At 43.6% G+C, this 19,540-nt stretch overlaps 2 protein-coding genes across 3 annotated transcripts; one reads left to right on the top strand and one right to left on the bottom strand.

Annotated features, from left to right (window-relative positions):
• Positions 1-541: 541 nt before the first annotated feature.
• Positions 542-4,518, top strand: LOC143327162 (uncharacterized). 2 transcript variants are annotated; one of them, XM_076741382.1, is made up of 2 exons: positions 542-1,152; positions 1,845-4,518. In XM_076741382.1, exons 1-2 carry the CDS (start codon positions 630-632, stop codon positions 2,132-2,134), a joined length of 813 nt encoding a protein of 270 aa, XP_076597497.1. In that variant the 5' UTR covers positions 542-629; the 3' UTR covers positions 2,135-4,518. The 2 variants fall into 2 exon arrangements, with proteins under 2 accessions (XP_076597497.1, XP_076597498.1); XM_076741383.1 differs by having other exon boundaries at positions 548-1,162; positions 1,845-2,123.
• A 3,851-nt stretch (positions 4,519-8,369) lies between these two features.
• On the bottom strand, positions 8,370-19,491 carry impdh2 (IMP (inosine 5'-monophosphate) dehydrogenase 2). The gene is made up of 14 exons (XM_076741951.1): positions 19,064-19,491; positions 17,172-17,220; positions 16,796-16,897; positions 16,600-16,674; positions 15,881-16,087; positions 15,389-15,476; positions 15,052-15,251; positions 14,607-14,697; positions 14,301-14,396; positions 10,926-11,069; positions 10,557-10,701; positions 10,194-10,337; positions 9,045-9,128; positions 8,370-8,777 (listed from the first exon to the last, which is right to left on the bottom strand). The coding sequence occupies exons 1-14, from the start codon at positions 19,159-19,161 to the stop codon at positions 8,756-8,758; spliced, it is 1,545 nt and encodes a 514-aa protein (XP_076598066.1). The 5' UTR covers positions 19,162-19,491; the 3' UTR covers positions 8,370-8,755.
• Positions 19,492-19,540: the final 49 nt, after the last annotated feature.

Consider the following 19,540-nt stretch of genomic DNA (forward strand, 5'->3'; position numbering starts at 1 on the left):
TTATGATGATGATGATGATGATGATGATGGTGGTGGTGGTGGTGGTGGTGATGATGATGATGATGATGATGATGATAATGATTAAAGCCCACCACTTCCTAGTAGAATAAGTAGTGTGGAAGCCAGTCATGGTTCACTATCATCATACACAAGTGAAATGTGGAAAACTGCAAGATCACAAACACTGAGAATTGACTTTTCATTCAAACAGGATTGATCTTGTATTTAATAAAGAATTTTTGTATTTCACTCATTTATGAATGAAACAAAAGATTTAAGATTTAATTGCACTATGATTAGCTAGTTGCTGTAATTCATAATATGGTAAAATAAATAAATAAATAAATAAAAACATGAGAAGTTGTTTTCTGCCTTTTTGTTTTTAGCTGGTCATCTGCTTTAATGTCTGTTTCTTTTTTTTATGTGTCATATAAACAAACTTATTATTATTTTCATACTTTAATGCTGAGTCCCTTTTTGTCGCTGCTGAGTGAACGCTCCCTCACAACATATCTTTGAGCACGTCTTCTTCCGGCGCACGAATGTGACGCACTGAGCGCAAACATACAACGGAGACGTTTGGAATAAGTTGAAGCGCTCCAGCAGCTCAATCCCCCACAGCCGAGAGGATGCACAACTGGCAGGAGAACGAAATTAAAGAACTTCTGACCATCCGGGGCTCGGAGGCGATCCGAAACCAGATCACCGGCACGGTGAAGGACTCGGTAGTTTACAACAGGATGACCAAACTGCTGGCGGAGAGGGGGGTGTACAGGTCTCACATGCAGGTGATCAGCAAACTGAAGGCGCTGAGGAAGCAGTACATCAAGTATCACCAGCAGAAGACCCGCTGCGGGAGCGACCGCGTCGACTGGCCCTTTTATGAGCAGTGCCACCGGGTGTTCGGGAATGTCCCCGTGGGCAACCCGGTGAAACGACAGCGGAGCCCCACGCCCCCACCCGCGCCCTCTCCTCCATCGCCACCGCTTCCTCCGCAGCCGCCTGCCATCAGCGAGGAGCATCAGGGGGTCGTAGTCAGCCTCTGGGACGAAGTTGACGAGAGGGAGATCGACAAGCATCTGGGTCCAGTGGAGGCGGAGGACGAGGAGGAGCAGTACAGCCCGTCAGAGCAGCTACAGCCCAACAACGCCAGTAAGTTCAGGTGTTTCTGTTGTTACTGTGCTCAGGAAAGACAGCTGCAGGGACAGCTGTAGCCTCGTGTGTGTGTGTGTGGCATGTTACATTTGGTGTTTAAACGATTCCCTAAGAGACTTGTCAGGCAGTGAGTCGAACAGACGATCATAACAAAGCCCGCAGAGTGGACTGAGCAGCTCCAGGGTCAGCTTCCCTCAGTCTGGAGCCTATTGGCCTGTAGAGCTGCAAGCTTTGGTTTCTGCACCGGCATCTGTACGGAGTCATGGTGAGAAACATCCCACCATGTGCTACGACAAAACATGCCAAAGTAGACCAAATCTACCTGAATGTTGTTATTAACTCCTCTCACGTGGAGTCAGACAGGTACTCGTGCACGTCTCTCTGCCCTTATGAATTCTCTGGAGATAACATCAAGATGAAGGAATCATGATGGCTTTTAAGAACTAGAAAAAGCAGTATCTCCTCTGGCTTCGATCAGGCACAGCTGCAAATGCTGGCAGCGTACAGTTCATCTAAAATATGTGAGCTGGTCCTGTAGATTTAATCTTTGAACAACCTCCAACTTAATAGGCTTTAAGTGTTTTTATCCACTTTTAATCACGGTGCACTCAGTGGTTTACAACCTTTAATCTCTTGTTGAACAATAAAAAACGTCACTGAGAGGTCGTATCATCTCTTTTGTATCCTAGTGTTCACAGTTCCATCGAAGAAGAAGAAGACGACGGTGATGGAGCAAGTCTCTACGCTGGTGTCAGCAACAGTCGCCCAACTCAGAGAGATGGACGCGTCGATGCAGGCGCAGGAGGACGCCCGGCTACAGAGGTTGATGGACCATGAGAGGGAAATGCAGAACAATCTAATGAGTCAGCTGGTAGCCATGCATGAGCGGATCAGCCGAGAAAACCACGAGAGACAGCTTGAACTGGTGGACAGGATACTCTCTCGGTTCCCTTCACCTTCAGCACCTTCAGGTCCCTGACTGGCACCGCGTGTGAGTGACGACGGCGTACCGCAGGGTTATTCAGGTGTAGGCAACACTTCTGTCTCTCTCCTGTACCAGCTGACGAGTGCCTACGCCCACATTCCTTCTGTTTTCACCGTGTTTTTGAGCATAAGGAAAGATAAGTCGCTGAGATCATCTCGCCTTTAACCTCGACTCTGCTCACATGGTACAAGCAGTGGGTTTAAAAACAGGCTGTGTTCACACTGCAGGCCTTAATTAACCCTTTAACAGTCCAGCTGTGAACTGACAGTGGTGCTGAAAACGCCTATGGCACGCCCATAGCGACCAGTAGTTCCTCATAAGGCGCTGATTGGTCTGAGTGAGTGTGCTTCGGCCACAAGCACTTCAACTTGAAGCCTGGCAAGATGCATGTCTCATCATGTGATGTCCTGAATCCAGCTGCCTCGCGACGTAAACAAAGATGTTAGCAGCACATATCTTCAAAACTAGACTCGGTGGATTTGTACTATATATGTATTATCACATAGAGCATATCAAACATAACCGATGAATTTAAGATGTTTAAAGATTATTATTTTATTGTTAAAAATCTGTCCATAGAATCAGAACTTCAGGTCTGAGTCACATGAGGCTGAAAATCTGAATTTGGAGACACCTGCAGTGTGAACATAGCCCTCAGTTAACCTGAAAGAAGACAAATGAGGCACAAAAAGCATTAAGTGGTGTCTGACGGACGGATGGATGGATGTCTGTACCTCTGCTCCCGCCTCACCTGAGCGTGTTCCCTGAACCAGACTCCTCAGCAAAAGCGGAACAAATCACCAGGCAGCTGCTGCCTTTTGTTGTAGGAGGCTCTTATGCTGCAGGAGCGGTTCTAAAGTGAGACTTCAGGAAATAACTGCTGGCGTCAATGTTGAAATTTGGCATTTAAAGAAAGTGTTGCTGTGTCAGACATGGAGGTAGATATCAGGTTTCAGCCCGTCGCCCTTCAGGGGTCCATCGTCTGTTTGGAGCACAGGTCATGAATCATGTATGATGATGGATGCTGAAATAAAAGTAACACAGGAAGTGCTTCAAATGCTGACATTTATTAGAAATATCCGTTACAGGAAAACCAAAAACTAAAAATAATCTGCAGCCAGTGCTCGAGTCGCTGCTCCAGGTGTCATTCTTGGCTGACACGAAATTCCCGGTTGCGCTTCGTGCCGCCAGCAATCCGGGAGAAAACGTGTCATTGAGGAAAAACACCTCCTGCGTCAGACCGACTTCACTCCAAACGCTCCGGTACATCCTGCTCGTGGCAGCACGGCCTCACTGGTTTCACTTTCCTTCTTGGCTTGAGAGAAACACAACTGTAATTCCACCTTAAATGTCCTGTCTGAGTCAGAACGGCTGGACTTCAAACTGAGTGGACTTTGGTTTTATACTTGTGGCTCAGTCAGCTGGGATGTGTATTTTTACTGTAGATACTTTTATACTGTTCTATACTGTTATACTGTTTAAGTTTATTGCTTTTTTTCATTTATGGGACAATAAAGTTTTCAACTACAGTGAATACACTTTCAAACAGAGTTGTGTTTGTGGCAGGAAGCACGAATCCCTGCTCGAGTATCTTCTTCTTGTTGAAGCAGGGTTGACATCTTCTCGTCATCACATGATGTCCTGTGCATTGTGGGATGGAAACGGACCCCATAACCAGCTGGAGCTCAGAATCACAGCTGCATTATGGGTTCCGTTACAATCCCACCCACCAAAACAAGCTCCCGGTCCGCTCAGGTTAATACAGCTGAAGAAAAAAAGAAATAATGATTATTAAAAAGTGACTTTACGTTATGTTTAACTAGCTGTTACGTGATTTCAAAGACTCTGGATGCTCTAGACCATCTGTGTCACTTCTCATCAGATTTATCCGACACTAACTCTTCACTTTAACTGTGGTGTTGGCAGGGTTGAGGGAAGCCAAGTTCACCGGATTGTGGTGTAAAACAAGACAACCATTAAAAATCATCCATCCACTCAGCTGTAACTGGAACCACAAAACTACAGTGTCAGCAGAGTTAGTTTTGGCTCGGAGAATTCACTGAAAACACAGTCTTTGCTAAAGTGTGACGGCTTCAAGGACCAAAAAGATGATCAAAGCGGTTGCTGTTTATAATTACAGAAAAGCCTCTGTAATGTCTAAAATTGAGAAATCAAAATAAAGCAGTCAAACACACACACATACACACAATCTGCTCGTGGAGAAAACTTGACAAAGTTTAAAATTTGAAATTTCTGCAGCTGAAGCATTTCAGCTGTGCGGTAAACGTTGGAGCAGAGAAATCAGTCCTGCAGTTTAAAACTCACAAATAGCCAGTTGTAGTGAGGCCGCATCTTGAAAAACCTGTTGTGTATGAACCAAAAGAAAAAAAAGAAAACAACTAGACGGGGCACATGAGGTTAGAGCTGATAGAACGATAAAAAGGAAGGACGGAGCTGAAAAAAATTAAGGAAGAGATTGACATCGTGGGGCTCTTCCTGTGGAGCTTAAAACGGCGTTTAGACCCTGAATTAAAGCTGCATTCGTTTCTCATGTGCTCAGAAGCTTCAGAAACCCTCAACAAATGAGAGCTAAACCCTGAAAGAGGCAGCTGGTGAAAGAGAGAGAGAAACAACAGAGGCTGCAGCACTGCTTTCAGTTTGTCATCTGTACTTCAGCCCTCAGTGAGACAGCCTGGAGGACCTTAAGATCAGGGAGGAAACACATTAATGACAAGCAGCAAACCAAGATTTTATGGCAAGAACGGGAGTGTAAAAGAACACGGGTAGAAGAGAGAAGTCAAACAGGGAGAGGTGGAGTGAGGACAGGAGTTAACAAAGAGTGAGAGCAAAGTGAAAGTAGAGCAGGAGCTGCCAGAAACTCTGCAGCAGAGATTAAGAACAGTCATAATAAAGTCTGAAAACCAGTGTGTGAACGCTCTCACCAGCATCCCAGAGCAGCGAGTCCTCCTCTGTGCTCTGCTCTGCCAACAGCTCCGGGAGTCCAAACTTCCTCTTTAAATACTCTGGAGGTTCATTTCACTTTCACTTCTCCTGATCGCTCACAACTCCTCCTTTCAGTCCTTCACCCGCTCCTCCCCTGCTCCTCTTCCTGCAGGAGAGACAGCAGCTGCCATCCTGTGTGTGTGTGTGTGTGTGTGTGTGTGTGTGTGTGTGTGTGTAGAGAAAGCTGTCACCTGTCCTGTGAAGATGGAGCCCTCAGAGCTCTCAGTTGATTTATTAAAGCTCTATATCCCCTCAATTAAACGTTTTCACATGTCGTAAGATATTTATGTACTTTTAACATGTTAATGACAGATAGTTCATTATGTTGACTGATCTCAGCTCTGTGTTATAATGACTGAAATGTATTTATTTTGGACAGTTCGAGCAGCTTGACTGAGCCGTCAGTGCTTTTCTCACTGCAGCCTTCTGCCAGTTGTTGCATGTCTGCCTTTGTAAAGATTTAACTGTGGTTACATGTGATGAAGGGTCAGTTCACTGCAACACAAATGTTAGTTTACAGACATCTTTAGATTTTGGTTTTCGGTCAGTTTTTGGATTTGCTGAAGTTTTAAAAGCAAAAAAAGAAAAAACAAATGACAACCTGAGGAGTTTTCACTGGAAATGCTGAAAAACAAAAACAAAAAAACCAAAGTGTGTGTGTGAATTGTGCTGACGCTGTGCGCAGTGAACGGACCGACGAGGACACTGCTTCTGGGCAGAGATGCTGCTGTTAAATGTTTCCACATGTGATTTTTCAGTGCCGTGAGCCAAGACGATAAAACCAAATCTGTGTGTGCAGCTGGATGCAATGAGAGGTAAGTGAGGATATTTCATTTCTTTACTCATTTATTTATTTATTTATTTATTTATTTATTTGTCATTTGGATGAACCAGCAACTGCGCTTGTGCTTTTATTTATTTATTCGTAATTTACCCAGTTTTTATGTTTTAGAAAATTCAATTTAGAAAATTGTATTTAGCAGAGAGAGAGGAAGTTTCTCTAAAATCAGGTTTAGACAGTTTTCATGTAGTTTTGGTGCAGTTCTGCCTGCAGTCTTTGTGTGTTTTGGTCTCAAAGTTAAACTTCTGTGGTTTCTTTATGTTCTACGACTTCCTCAAAAACATTTTTTTATCCTAAATTTTACTGGCATACTTTAGACAATCTCATTTTTGAAATACGTGTGTTTTTCAGTTCTTTATTTGTCACAGGCACATTTCCAGTGAAGCCGTCATTGGCAGTGAAATTCTTGTTCTCAGAGTCTCTTCAACAAAACTCAAAATGTACAAAAGAAAATCACACATGTAAAATTTGAAATGAGAAAAAGAAAATCCTATTCAACTAGTGACATATAATAATATAATAATAATGAATAATAATCTATTTCTACATGTTTATATCTGCACAATATATTTATATATCTACTTCACTACTGCCTGGAAACTATTCACTTTTTTATATATAGTGCTGATTTAGTAAAACATAAATATATGGTCCTGTGTGTAAATATAAACAGGTATGTATAAATGGATTAACCTTCACTTTAATAATTCATGTATTTAATTTCTTGCTGTTTCGATTGTCAAGCACAATACATGTAAAGTTTGCTTTCAGATATGTGACATACAAAAACCATCCATTATCATTGGGAGTAGCAGTGAGATATAACAGTAGTTTTTCTTGCGCAGTAACAGTTGCAGTGACAGTAGCCGTGCTGACATGAACACTGGTCATGATCAGAGCAGTGACAGTGGAGGTTCTTGCTTTAATTTGGTGATTTGAATTTTTTGTTTTTATGATCTCTAGTTTTCAAATAATCTTGGTTTCAGCAGCATCTCAATGATATTTTAAAGGCTCGTAATGACCTGCTTTACGGTGAAATACAGTAACTGAACTGAAATACGTTAGATGCCACGAGGACATTTTAAAACACGCACAGGTTTCACTGGTGTCTGGGATTATGTTCCATGAATCACTTGTAAAACCGTGATCTTTCAGTTGTGCTAATTGAGGCCTGTAAACCGACTCCTTTGTGTGCTAATTAGAAACATCTGCGTGTGATATGATGGATGATGTGAGACAGGTGTGAGCAGCAGAGTGTGACCAGAGCGGTCCCATCAGTCTGTCTGGGTTTCAGCCTGGAAAGTCCGGTGGATTTGGCCGAGCACCTGATCCTCCCTGGAGGCCTGTGGCGGGCAGAGGGAAGGTGAGGTACTGCAGGTGGAGAGAAGGTGATGGAGGACACCAGGCCGTCCCTACCACGCTTTGTCCTTGAATGTCCTTCAGTAATTAACAGTGCGGCAGCAATGCAGAATGTTCTCTGACTGACCAACAAACTGCTTCTGCTTCTCTAAAATGAAAATAATAAATATAATAATGATCCGTGTATTGATGTTAGCAGATGAAATGATCAAAATGCAAACTGTTTGCAATCATTTGCAATGGAAGGCATTTATTGACTGTTTTTAAGATTATTTTTCTGAAGAAGAAAGTGATGTGTAGTCGATGATTGCGAGTGCAGCACAGTCTTTTAATCAGCTGAACATTTAAAAGTATCAAATTTGTCTACAGTCAAACAAATCTGGAAATCTTGAACTCATTAACTTACATTTGAATCATCTATCCTTTTTTTTTTTTTTTCATTTATGAGTCTCAAAAGATTTTCCTTATAATTAATGCCAAAATATTTTTTTCCCAGAAACTTGGAAATTATTGGACCTAAAACAAAGTTACCTACAATTTAATAGCAAAGCATTTCCTCTCAGTATTTGTAGGTTTGACCCACTTCTGTCTTTACTTTTTGTGCGTTTGTTAGTCTGAAACTTAAGCCACTGCGGTATCGTTAATGTTGTTGACATAATGTTGAAAATAATGGATATTTGATAATATTTATGACTGTGTCCAGTTTAATAACAACTGGATATCAGTCACATCTCCACGAACAGGACTTTAAATGACGGGATTTTCTCACTCTGCTTTCTGCCATCAGGTGAACAGAAACTAGATCTGGTGGTTGTTGAGGTGACGGTTTCTCATTAGACCACAAGCTGCAGCACGTCTTCTCGGGACGTGCTTCTCCTCTGCAGGTAACGTGAGAACCCAGCAATATAAACTTGCTTCAATTGAGAAATTGTCTCTTCATTGTAGCATCGATTCTGTAAAATTACTGGATGTACACAAAAATGAACCTACATCATTGTACAGTTGACAAAAACTGACAACAGCAGCTTGTGGAAAAACATATTCTTTATTAATGGACAACTTCTTTGTCTTAAAATGGACACACCAGACGTTTTTTAAGTCACGACATGAAAGGCATTGGAGGACTCAATCACACGTGCACTGATTGATAAACGCTTTGTTCCCCTCCGTCACACACAAACAGCTAGACTAAACACAATATGCATAGATGACACTGGCAGGACTGATGGATCCTTGGAAGAGAATAGTGTGTGTGTGTGTGTGTGTGTGTGTGCGTGCAGGCTCATCTTTTAATTTGATTGAGAAGTAAGTTGTGTGTGTCAAGTATGAATATAAAAGGGTCTGGCAACTAGTGTGTTTGCATAATGCGTTGGAAGGATTCTCCATCTGCAGGCTGGTCGGCCGACTTCTTCTCAAAACAGACGTTTCTCGTAACTGTGGGAGAAAGAAGAGTGTGAGCGAGGAAAAGATCACACAGCTACCCATGATGCTCCCTCAGGCTCCCTGGTAAAGAGGAAGTTGAACTGAAGGCTTGTGTGTCTGGGAGCGAGACATGAAGGTAAACCTTTAAGATGATGGAGTATGAAACCTGACAGAACACCACAGCTGGATCTACTCAGCTGAGTGGATCTGTGCTGAAGACACAGCAGCTGTGTGTGTGTGTGTGTGTGTGTGTGTGTGTGTGTGTGTGTGTGTGTGTACCTGTGCAGGCTGTGGACCCCTCCCTCCATCTGAGCTGACGTTGTTCTCTTTTCAAATTTCAGATCTCCACAGTACATCATGGCTCTGCCAGGAGGAAAGAAATGATGTTAGACACGACACCAGACATCAAGGGGAACAAATAAAGTGCGACACAAGCACAGGGGAAAGAATATAGTGAGTGGTGGGCAAGTGCCAAGCTGAGTCCAAAATCCACACACTAACATCTGGCAGTAGTCACGGGTATTAATCAGCTGTACGTTCAGTAGCTTGCCCAATGATACTTCAGACTGCTGAGGCCAGGGATCGAACCACCAACCTTCTGATCGGTGGACGACCGCTCTACCTCCTGAGCTACAGCTGCCCCCCTTACTTCTGATTGGCAGTGTTGGAAACATGACATCTGGGTGGACACGCTAATTTTCAGCCCTTTTCCGGCGCAACGACCATGCATGTCAGTTTAAATATTGACTGATATCAGACCGAGTTGTCAACTCGTTATACTCCATTTCCATCTCATCATCATCATCGTCTCATAAACGATAGAAAACAGGTTACCACCATAATATCGTCACTGGCCTCCATGCTGCTTCCTACTTCCTGTTTTGCGTCGTGTTTGTGACGCCAAACATGCCACACCAGGAAGAAACAAAAAACAAAACAGAAAAGCAAACTGCCAATAAGAAAGCAGTCAATCACACAAAGCTGCTCATTTTGGTGTCAGTGTGGTATAATTGTCAGTCTGCTGTTTTAGCAGTTAGCATACAAAAAACTAACCCCCCAAAAAACTGTGTAAGCAGCTTTATGCTAACACGAAATGACAATATGTGCAGTCAGATGCCCATCAAAGCGTGACTTTGGAGGGTCACTGCCACTTCACCTTCACAAACTTTGTAAGATAGAATTTAGTGTCTGCACTGAATTGCAGATGAGACCTTAAAGTTATTAGTCTGAGCTTTCATGAATTTACAGTTAAATACTGCAGTACATCAGAATCAATTCTCTATGTTTATTCTGAGGGCCTGATGCTATTAAATTTCACTATCTGTCGTTATTTTGTTCTGTGGCACCTAAAGGGCTCATTAAACATAGTTTTATATCATCATCTCTGTGTGTGTGCGTGTGTGTGTGTGTGTGTGTGTGTGTTTTTACCTGAGCTGTGTGAGGCTCTTGGCTCCGATGTCCTGACAGGAGTGCTGAATGCCAGCCAGCAGGTATGGAATAAACTTGTGGATGGAGCCTTTGTCCTGCACCGCTCCAGAAACACCCTGAGCAACTTTAATCTTATCGCTCTCACTGAGGGGAAAGAGGAGTGACAAATATGATGGTCTGCTATAAATGTCCCTGAGAGACAGGACGCCTCATGTGTACTGCCAGCATGTGGCTAAAGATCTGATCCAAGGTCAATACATTAAACGAGTTTGAAAGTAAATATCACAAAGCAAACCAAAATAAAGACTTTGCCCCTCCCCCCCTCTCTTAGCCCAGTCTTTGTTTGTTCTTGTGTTTCTGTACCTGAAGTATCTGCTCTGGGAGCCCAGGTTCTTGTCCATGGCATCCAGGGAGCCCATGCCACGGTATTTCTTCAGCCTAATGCCGTCAGAGAAGAAATATTCACCAGGAGCTTCGCTGGTGGCGGCCAGCAGAGAGCCCATCATCACTGGACACAGACAGAGGGAGAGCAGAAGACTGGAAACTAAGTGTTGTCACTTTACTATAGATCTTGCAGCCAAACCAGAAATAAACATTTTAATCTCATGCATCATTTAAGTATTTCCGTTCTAAGCTCCCTCTCACTGACAGCATTCCCACTCTGTTGTAAAGATCTTTTTCCAGGACGTGTGGAAACCCTGGTCTGACTCTGAAACGCCCATCTATCCATACCTGTGGATGCTCCCAGCGCCAGGGCTTTGGCAATGTGGCCAACAGTCTGGATGCCGCCATCAGCGATGACCGGTATGCCGAAACGCCTGGCGTACTCTGACACCTTATAGACAGCTGTGGCCTGGGGTCTGCCACACGCCAGCACTGAGGGGAGGAAGAAGAGAGAGGGGGGATTGAATGATGTGAGGAAGCAGGTACAGCTGTAGACGTTAGTCATCTTAACTGAATGATTCTAGTCTCATCATGACTGCTTGTACTATTATAGCAACCCCTCACCTTCCAGATAATAAACAACAGCTCATCTCACAAAGCTTCACACGTTCATGTTGGAAATTTGAATTAAGTGCTGGCTTTTTCATCCCTACCAGTCATGAGTTCTTTCATATCAGTATTATATGTTTTCAGGAACATGACTCTCACACTTTCACTCCCCTCCCCTGTGTTGGCTTTGGTCCCAGTAATAAACTGACATCAAAAAACATCCCAACTGTATTCAGAGAGTTCAGTTTTGATAGGCATGCATGGTGAAAACTCCCAGTGATTAAAATGATGTTTAAAAAAACAAAACAGTGAATGAGCAGACAGGCTGGGAACATAAGAATTAGGAAGTTAAACTTGTCACATCAGCAGATAAATACCACACCGCGCTGACTCCACACCCCTCTCACATAACATATGCTGTCTGCCTTCAGTCGAACACTGCTAATCAATTGATTTCTATTACATTTCTAAGATTTCGACCGATAAGATTTCACACCATCAAGTACGAACGCTGACCCTCAGTTTTGCTATGTGCCACAGAGAGAAACATCTCAATTCCTTTTTTCACTACTAGAGCTGTTTTGCTTCCTGTGAACTCCGGGCTGCACGGTACTTACCAAACTAGTTATCCTACTTATCCTGCTATGTACTGACGGCCTTGATCTAAGACAGCACATGTTGTAAAAGGCTTTCTGTGTAATTTCTGAGCATCTTTAAAGTCATAATTGTTGATTTCCCTGGGTAACTGGTGGTGCCTGAAAGTGCAGTTTAATGCTAATTCTGGGGGCATCAAACACTCCTCGAGCAGCTGCTTTGTCAGGAATCCAACAGAAGAGCAACCGGTCTGTTACAATGTGAGTTGGCCTGGTTATGCTGCAAGTAAGCATAAACGTACATATACATAATACAATATCAATCCACGACAGGGATGGCAGACTCTGCCACTAACAATGAAAACTTCTGTACAGAGACATCTAACGGACTGTAATACACTGAATGGGTATTGCTGGCATAAAAAGTATCACATGGGGTTGATTTCATGAAAATCTACAGCAGCTGAGGTTAATGTGATCTGATCTTCTAAATTATATTTTAGAACGTTCTGCAGCCCGATTATGTGTAATACGGTTCTGTACATGTCTCATTTCAGAAAACAAAATGAGCAAAGCAAACTTGAAAAAAGAGACACAAGCAATAACAAGTCCGCAGGAACAGAAACACCTCGTCCCTTCTCAGCCCCGATGCTGCTCAGGCTACACACAGCAGGTGAGCGCTGACACGTCCTCTCTCACAGCCATGCCACAAGTCAAAACTACGTCGCTTTGGGTGCAAAAATCACAGATGGCAGCAAATTCTACCATGAGCTTGGTGCAGGCGTGCAACTGCATGTCTGTTTGCAGACTGACTATACGATGCTGACTATTAGAAAGTGAGACACAGAAATGAGAATACGGCACAAATGGCTGAACAAAGATAAATATATCAAGGCCACCTCGCCCTTGATAATCATGATTAATTATGATAATTCAAGTTGTGCAGCAACTGAAATATAACCTGCCTGGTCCCAACCAGCTCAGAATTATTACCAGCTCTGCTAAACAGAGACACCCTGTGGCTGCCATCTACATTACTGAGCCACTCTCCTGTGTTAGAAATGGATGTTGAAAGTGAATGAGAGCTGTGGTTTACAACTGATACAACTGGGGTGGTGGGGCTTCTGTCAAAAAAAAAAAAAAAGAAGGTGAGTGGGTGGAGGAAAAGCAACATTCACTCAGGATGACTGACAGATTAGTGAGGACACAGGAACAAGCAAAACCCCAAAACCCCCAAGAGCTCTCAAAACAAACCAAAAACCTTTACCACATCTCTGCTACGTCTACCGATGCAAAGCTGTTAACCAATCAATGCAGCAGGCTGTGAAGTGTGGGGCGGGGGGGCACGCTAGTGATGGTGGAGCCAATGGGAGCCCAGCGCAGGCCAAAGGTGGCGGGGAAACTTACTGGAGTATCCTGTAACAGTGGTTGGGGTTTTGGGGCTGTGGAGCTTTATTGCTGGTGGTACACTGAGGGGAGCTGGACATGGACGCACACGCACACAAACGCACCCGCACGCACACAAACGCACACCACACAAACACCGGAGTGGGAGGTACGGGAGAGAGAATTTAAGAGGGGAAAAAGCAAAGAGAAAGGAAAACAAAGAAGGAGGGGGGAGGCAGGAAGACAACAAGATGAAGATGACAGACAAAAGTGGAGAAAACCGTAAGCAAAAGAAAATGAACAACAACGAATACTGCTGATAATTTAAGAGGAATCTTGGACAAGATGAACGGACAAGTCAGGGACAACAGGAAAGCAGAGACACAAACAAATGTCTACTGAAGACTTCATCATGCCAGACAAACCACGGTTAAATGTATCCCAACGGTGAGTCCGATTTCAAATACAAAACTAGTTGTTTTCACACACAAACAAGTTTAAACTCAAATCAGCTTCATTTATCTCGGGGACTGACTCACAACAACTCTCACTACACAATCCACTGCAACTATGGATGCTCACAACATCACATCAGGCAATCATAGTGCCTGATGTGACTTGGCAGAGAGAAATTTCAAACTACACACTGAACTCCAGCCAGTCCTAGCTGGACTTGCATCAGTCAGGACTCAGACTGCCAGGATCAGACATGTCAACACACACTGCGCCCGAAGCACAGAGCACCTCCTAAGTGTCAGGCTACACAAGAGAAGGCAAAATAACTCTGTCAGGCTCTTCCTGCCACTGAGCCTCCTGAGGGGTCTTTCCACTAAGACACACTCCACAGGATAAGAGAGAAAAGTGTTGAGCCAAACAATCATTTTCATGCCTTTATCAAGCTGATATCATGTAGTTTGATGCCAACATTATGATCAATCAAAAAAAAACATTTATCACCCTGCTTCCTACTTCCAAACCGAAGTCAATCAAACAAACTGCACTCAGAGTTTCCTTTCCCTCTTTGACTGGCACATTCAAAAGCCACATGAGAGGCTCCAGATTGGCTGCTGGCTGATGCTGTGTGAATGGGTGCAAGGCGGGTCGAGTTTGCTGCGTTTATTAGTCCGTCGCTCACCTTCCTGCGTGATGCAGATGGAGCCGCTGCCCATCCCCACCCTCAGCCCGTCCACTCCTGCATCGATCAGGTTCTTCGCCTGAGCTGCAGTCACCACTGCAGCAGACGGGGGAGACAGAGAGGCTGTTAGAGACACTCACATTGACAGATCATCACCGTCCAGCTCTACCTGTGTGACCAACAAGCTTACTGACTGAGAGACATTAACACAGGCATTAACCGGTCAGTCTAACAAGTGCGCAGTGGAAATACCTTGTTCGGTTATTTTGCACACGTTGGTGCATATATAAAGAAAAGTGTGGTTACCATTGCCTCCGATGACCTGTAGGCTTGGATACTTTTCTTTGATGTATTTGATCATGTTGATCTGGAAGATCGAGTTGCCCTGAGACGAGTCCTGGAGGTGCAGAAGGAGCACATGGCATTGTTATTTGCAGAGCATCGTTAGTCTGAATTTGTACATTTCACAGCTGGAAGACACCAAAATCACATGGAGTAAATCCAGATCAAATCAAAGGCATCTGCACACCATTAAATTTGTTCCCACTGTTCAGAGATCAGCCCACACAGATCTTTATCCAAAAGATCATCTCTCATTTAACACGCTCAGTGGAAGCAAATTTAACTGTGTGCAGACTTTGTTGATTTTGATATCGAGCCTGCCATGCCTAAGCAAACCCAGTAAACCCATTACACATCTGGTCAAAGGAGGTCTGGTCACTATGGCAAATAAGAATCTCAACCCCCTTACCAGTACAACGACATCCACGCCGCTCTGCACCAGCAGGTCCAGTCTGTACTTGTCGTCATTGTGGGTGCCGATGGCGGCGCCACACAGCAGCTGTTTGCGGGAGTCTTTGGAGGCCAGAGGGAAGTCTCTGTTCTTCTTCAGATCTGTGCGGGCGATGATGGAGACCAGGGAGCCCTCTTCATTCACGATGGGTAGCTTACCTGCAGGAGGAGAGCAGAGACGTTAGACATGCACAGACATTCACACCTGGATGTGGGTTCATCAGTGTTTTGTCAGATTTTTAACTGAAATTAATAATAATTTAAAAAAAATCTTAGAAAGTAAAAGTCCTCCTCACCTTTCTTACTCCTCTGGAGAATTTCATTGGCTTCTTTCAGCGTCACTCCAGCAGGGGCGACCACCAGGTCCTCTCGCTTTGTCATCACCTGTCAGAACGTAGCATTTCTGGGGGTTTAGTACTTCAAGAATACAAATCATTATTTGAATATTTGTTGTAGCTGTAAATGGATTTAGTTGAATTTGATCATTATCATCATCATCATTACTCATTTTAACTTTAATATGTTGTATTTTGTGTTATTTGTAGTTTTTTAAAGCTTTTCCTGTAAAGTTTGTGAAATATACCATTTTTTTTATTTTTAAATTTATCAGAGTCAGACATTCAGTGTGGAACAGGCTTAGACTTGAATTCTGAGCTACTGAACTGTTTTCCATGAAAATATCAATCATGTACCATAAAATACCAACTCATCAATTCCAAAACCTTCTGCATCGAGCTTTAATATCATGTCACTTTGTTACTTCTGCTGTCTGGTTTGAGTCCACCCACCTCGCTCAGTGGCAGGTCGTGGTCCTCCTCCTTCAGGAAGTCGATGTCTCTGGAAGAGATGATGCCCACCAGCTTGCCACCCATTTTGCCGTTGTCTGTGATGGGGATTCCACAGAAGCCGTGGCGAGCTTTGGCCTGGAAGACGTCTCGTACACACTTGTTGGGGCTCATCACCACGGGGTCCGTGATGAAGCCCTGCTCATAACGCTGGTGGAGGGAAGGAAGCAAGGCGGTGAGGAAAAATAAAGCGGGGCAGGAGAAGGGGCAGAGGGGGATAGAACATACAGAAATATACACAGGAAGTAGAGGAAAGAAGGACAGAGACAAGACAAGGAACAAGACGGGAATTGGAACAGCAGGGAGAAGTGTGTTAGGGTTGGATAAAGAATTTGAGAGCGTTTCACTGCCTACACTCTAGAGCAGAGGAGCAAGGGATGCAGGGAAAAAACATGACTCTACGTCCTTCAAACTGACAGCAGCAAATAAAAACAGAAAAAAGAGAAGCTGATGTGAGATGAAAGAAAAGATAAACATTAAAAAAATGGAGAAAAAGGAAAAAATATATGAAATATGAAAACCTATGAAAGACTCAGGATACTGAATAAGAGAGATTACACACAGGAAAATTAGAAAAGAGGAAAAAATCTTTTAAAAAAAGAAAAGATGAGACAAATGAAATGAAAGAAGGAATGAAGGAGTGCAAAGAGAATCATCACTACCTTGACTTTGCGAACTTCGTTGGCCTGGAACTCGGGTGTGCAGTTGTGGTGGATGAAGCCGATGCCACCCGTTAGCTGGGAGGAGGCAATACATCAGTGTGTGCATGAGTGTATGTCCTCTTGTGTTACTATGGTAGCAGGAACAATAACCAGTTGAGAAATGGAAGGAAGCAGTGTTTTTAAGCTTCATACTCACTGCCATAGCGATGGCCATGCTGGCCTCTGTGACTGTGTCCATGGGAGAGGAGATGAAGGGGGTTTTCATGGTGATCTGTTTGGTGAGTGCTGAGGTCAGGTCCTGGACAGAGGACATATCAAAGCAGCTTTCAGCAAAACTTACAGTCTTAAATTAAATTGAAAATAGCAGGATCAACTATTAATTCAATTCTGGGAAGCTAGAATTTACAGCTCTGGCTAATTCAGGGAATATTTGTGGTGGGAGGCACATGTCTGCTAATCCCCACTCTCGCTCCAGACATAATCCCAGACTCAGATTAGTTTAATACCACAACGGCGGTGTTAATCTGATTCTGAATGTGATCTGTAAATATGCCTCTCTCATCACTACTCACCACTGCGTCTGATGTGAAGTCGATGTAGCCCGGCAGAATCAGGAAGTCACTGAAGGAGAGACGAGAACAATTTTGAGTCCTGACAAAATGACATCAGTAAACTTGTTTGGATAAATATTTTCTAATTCAGTAATAGAAGCTAGAAGGTACTCAGGGTAAACTGTCACTTAAACTACACCAAGCAGGACATAACATGACTAACATTTCTTTCTCGGGAGTCTTCAGACGGTGTCATGTTACAACACGAGTATGTGTGTGAAATATTTTTTGCAGAGGACTTCTTAAATGCATGGTACGCCGAGAGGCAGTGAGGCCCACGTGGCAACAAAAACCGAGAGCAGAACAGTGTGTTCTAGCATGTGACATGAGTGGCAGTCAGCCATTTAAACATGACTGAGCATTAAACATAGAAATATTTAATATGACAGAACTGAATTAATCAAATCGTCAAACATTTGCTTTGACACTCCTGTATTCGCTCACTTCCAACAGCGCTGAAACGTAGTTGAACAATCAAAGTCATTGTATTGAAGAGCTGGTAGACAGACTGGGATTACAAGTACTGATTATTTAAATGTTGATTATTTTTCCTGATTTATCAATGAAATGCTTTCTTTGATAAAATGTCAGAAAATAGTGAGAAATGTCCATCGCAGTCTTCCAGAACCCAAGATGATGTCCTTAAACCTGAATATATTCAAATGTATTCAATCTACAATGATATATAAGAGAGTAAAACAGCCAATCCCCAAAACAGGTTTGGAGTTTTAGACAATTTTATGACATCATGTTGCAGTGGATATAGAAATATACTGGTGTCACAAGGCGATCATGTCATGGGCAATAGTATTCTTATACTCTCGTACATAATGTACATATATTTAATTTGTATTCTGTATCCTTTTTTTATTGTCTTTTGATCTTCTCTAAATCTCTCTTATTATTTGCTGTCTGTAACAATTTAATTCCCCGGCATCAATTAAGTTTTTTTTTTTTTTTATCTTGTCATGATCTATATAAAGATATAATCTGGGATTTTTGACATGAAAAGTGACAACATCAAGCCCGTGCATGGCACTGCCATCTGTGCTTTGTTGTGTGGAGGACTACCCAGCAGATGCTCTAAATATAGCCCGTGTCCACACAGTCCAGCACAGCTTCACAGGACTGCGTAAGACCTAAATCTGGGACCTCTGTGTACACAAAAAGTGTGTCCCCTCTGTCACTTCCACGAGGCTGTAAATCAGACTACAGACGTGTTTTCACCCTTTGAAGCGGGTACTTAGCAGCAGTCCTTGTTGGCTGGCAATGTGCAAACTAAATGGTGAAAACACTCAACTGTGCGCAAGTGAAGCTCAAAGCAGTCACTGGTGGCCAAAATACAAACATGTTTGTGTGTTCTGCTGCCAACTGTGAGCACCCAGTTAACATGAGCACAGGGGGGCACTAGAACTTTGTCCTTGTAGTGACAACAGCGAATTAGCATGCAGCATCTTTTTCTTGTATTATTATGGCGCCACAACAGAGCAGCAAAGGATACTTCTCACAGTTTCATACTGTAAACCGCATACTTTAACACTTTCAAGGACACTCTGGGCTCTACTAACTTGTAATGTATACATGTAATTACTTTAAACACTCCTCTGACAAACATGAACTTGAGTTTCCTTGACACGAGAAGTACTATTCCCCCCTTGAAACCACTTTGAGAACACCAAACCGAGGCGTTAGCCACCTGAGAACATTCTAGCTAACTAACCGCAAGTTACCGTGGCAAGAGAAAACTAGCCAAACGCAGAAGGCTAACGTTACACACGAGGCTGAGAGGTCAAAATACATGTTGGTGCCGTGCTTGGCCCGGAGCACAGTGACAGTGATCATGGTGTCTTTACTTGTATGTGAGCCCGTCTCCTCCGTTGAACAGCTGCTGTCCCGTCAGCCCGTCTTCGGGGACGTAACTGGTCTGACCGCTGATTAGGAAGTCCGCCATGGCGTCCAAGTAACCCTATATAATAACTAAAACAATCCAACTCAACACGCAGCTAAAGCGACTGGCGAACACACAAACACACACAGGCCCGGGAACAGAGACCGAGAACTTTCTTCCTTCGCCCTATGAGTCGCTCTCCTCTTCGGCCACCGTCCTGCTCCACGCGCCTGAGCAGCCGGGCAGATTCCCGTTGTCTGACGTCTGTTCGCGGTTAGAAACCGCACAGAAAACGTCGCTATGAACGCTGATCTATCTTTTTCAGCCTCTCTATCACCTGGAGGCCACCGCTCATGTTCTTTCAACAGCACACTGCGACACGTGCATTTTTCCCGTGTGACAGGGTTTCCGACACCGACGTCATGTCCGGTCGACCCGCCCC

This window comes from Chaetodon auriga, chromosome 10 (assembly GCF_051107435.1).
Source record: "Chaetodon auriga isolate fChaAug3 chromosome 10, fChaAug3.hap1, whole genome shotgun sequence".
Lineage (NCBI taxonomy): Eukaryota > Metazoa > Chordata > Actinopteri > Chaetodontiformes > Chaetodontidae > Chaetodon > Chaetodon auriga.

What these genes read in the sequence shown, in the direction of transcription:
- impdh2 (XM_076741951.1), bottom strand. Translation starts at nt 19,161, where the DNA reads ATGGCGGACTTCCTAATCAGCGGTCAGACCAGTTACGTCCCCGAAGAC. An exon ending in TCTCCAGAGGAGTAAGAAAG is followed by an intron (nt 15,252 to 15,388) that starts GTGAGGAGGACT and finishes CTCCTCCTGCAG; the next exon opens with GTAAGCTACCCATCGTGAAT. An exon ending in ACAGGTCATCGGAGGCAATG is followed by an intron (nt 14,397 to 14,606) that starts GTAACCACACTT and finishes CGTCTGCTGCAG; the next exon opens with TGGTGACTGCAGCTCAGGCG.
- LOC143327162 (XM_076741382.1), top strand. Translation starts at nt 630, where the DNA reads ATGCACAACTGGCAGGAGAACGAAATTAAAGAACTTCTGACCATCCGG. An exon ending in GCTACAGCCCAACAACGCCA is followed by an intron (nt 1,153 to 1,844) that starts GTAAGTTCAGGT and finishes TTTGTATCCTAG; the next exon opens with TGTTCACAGTTCCATCGAAG.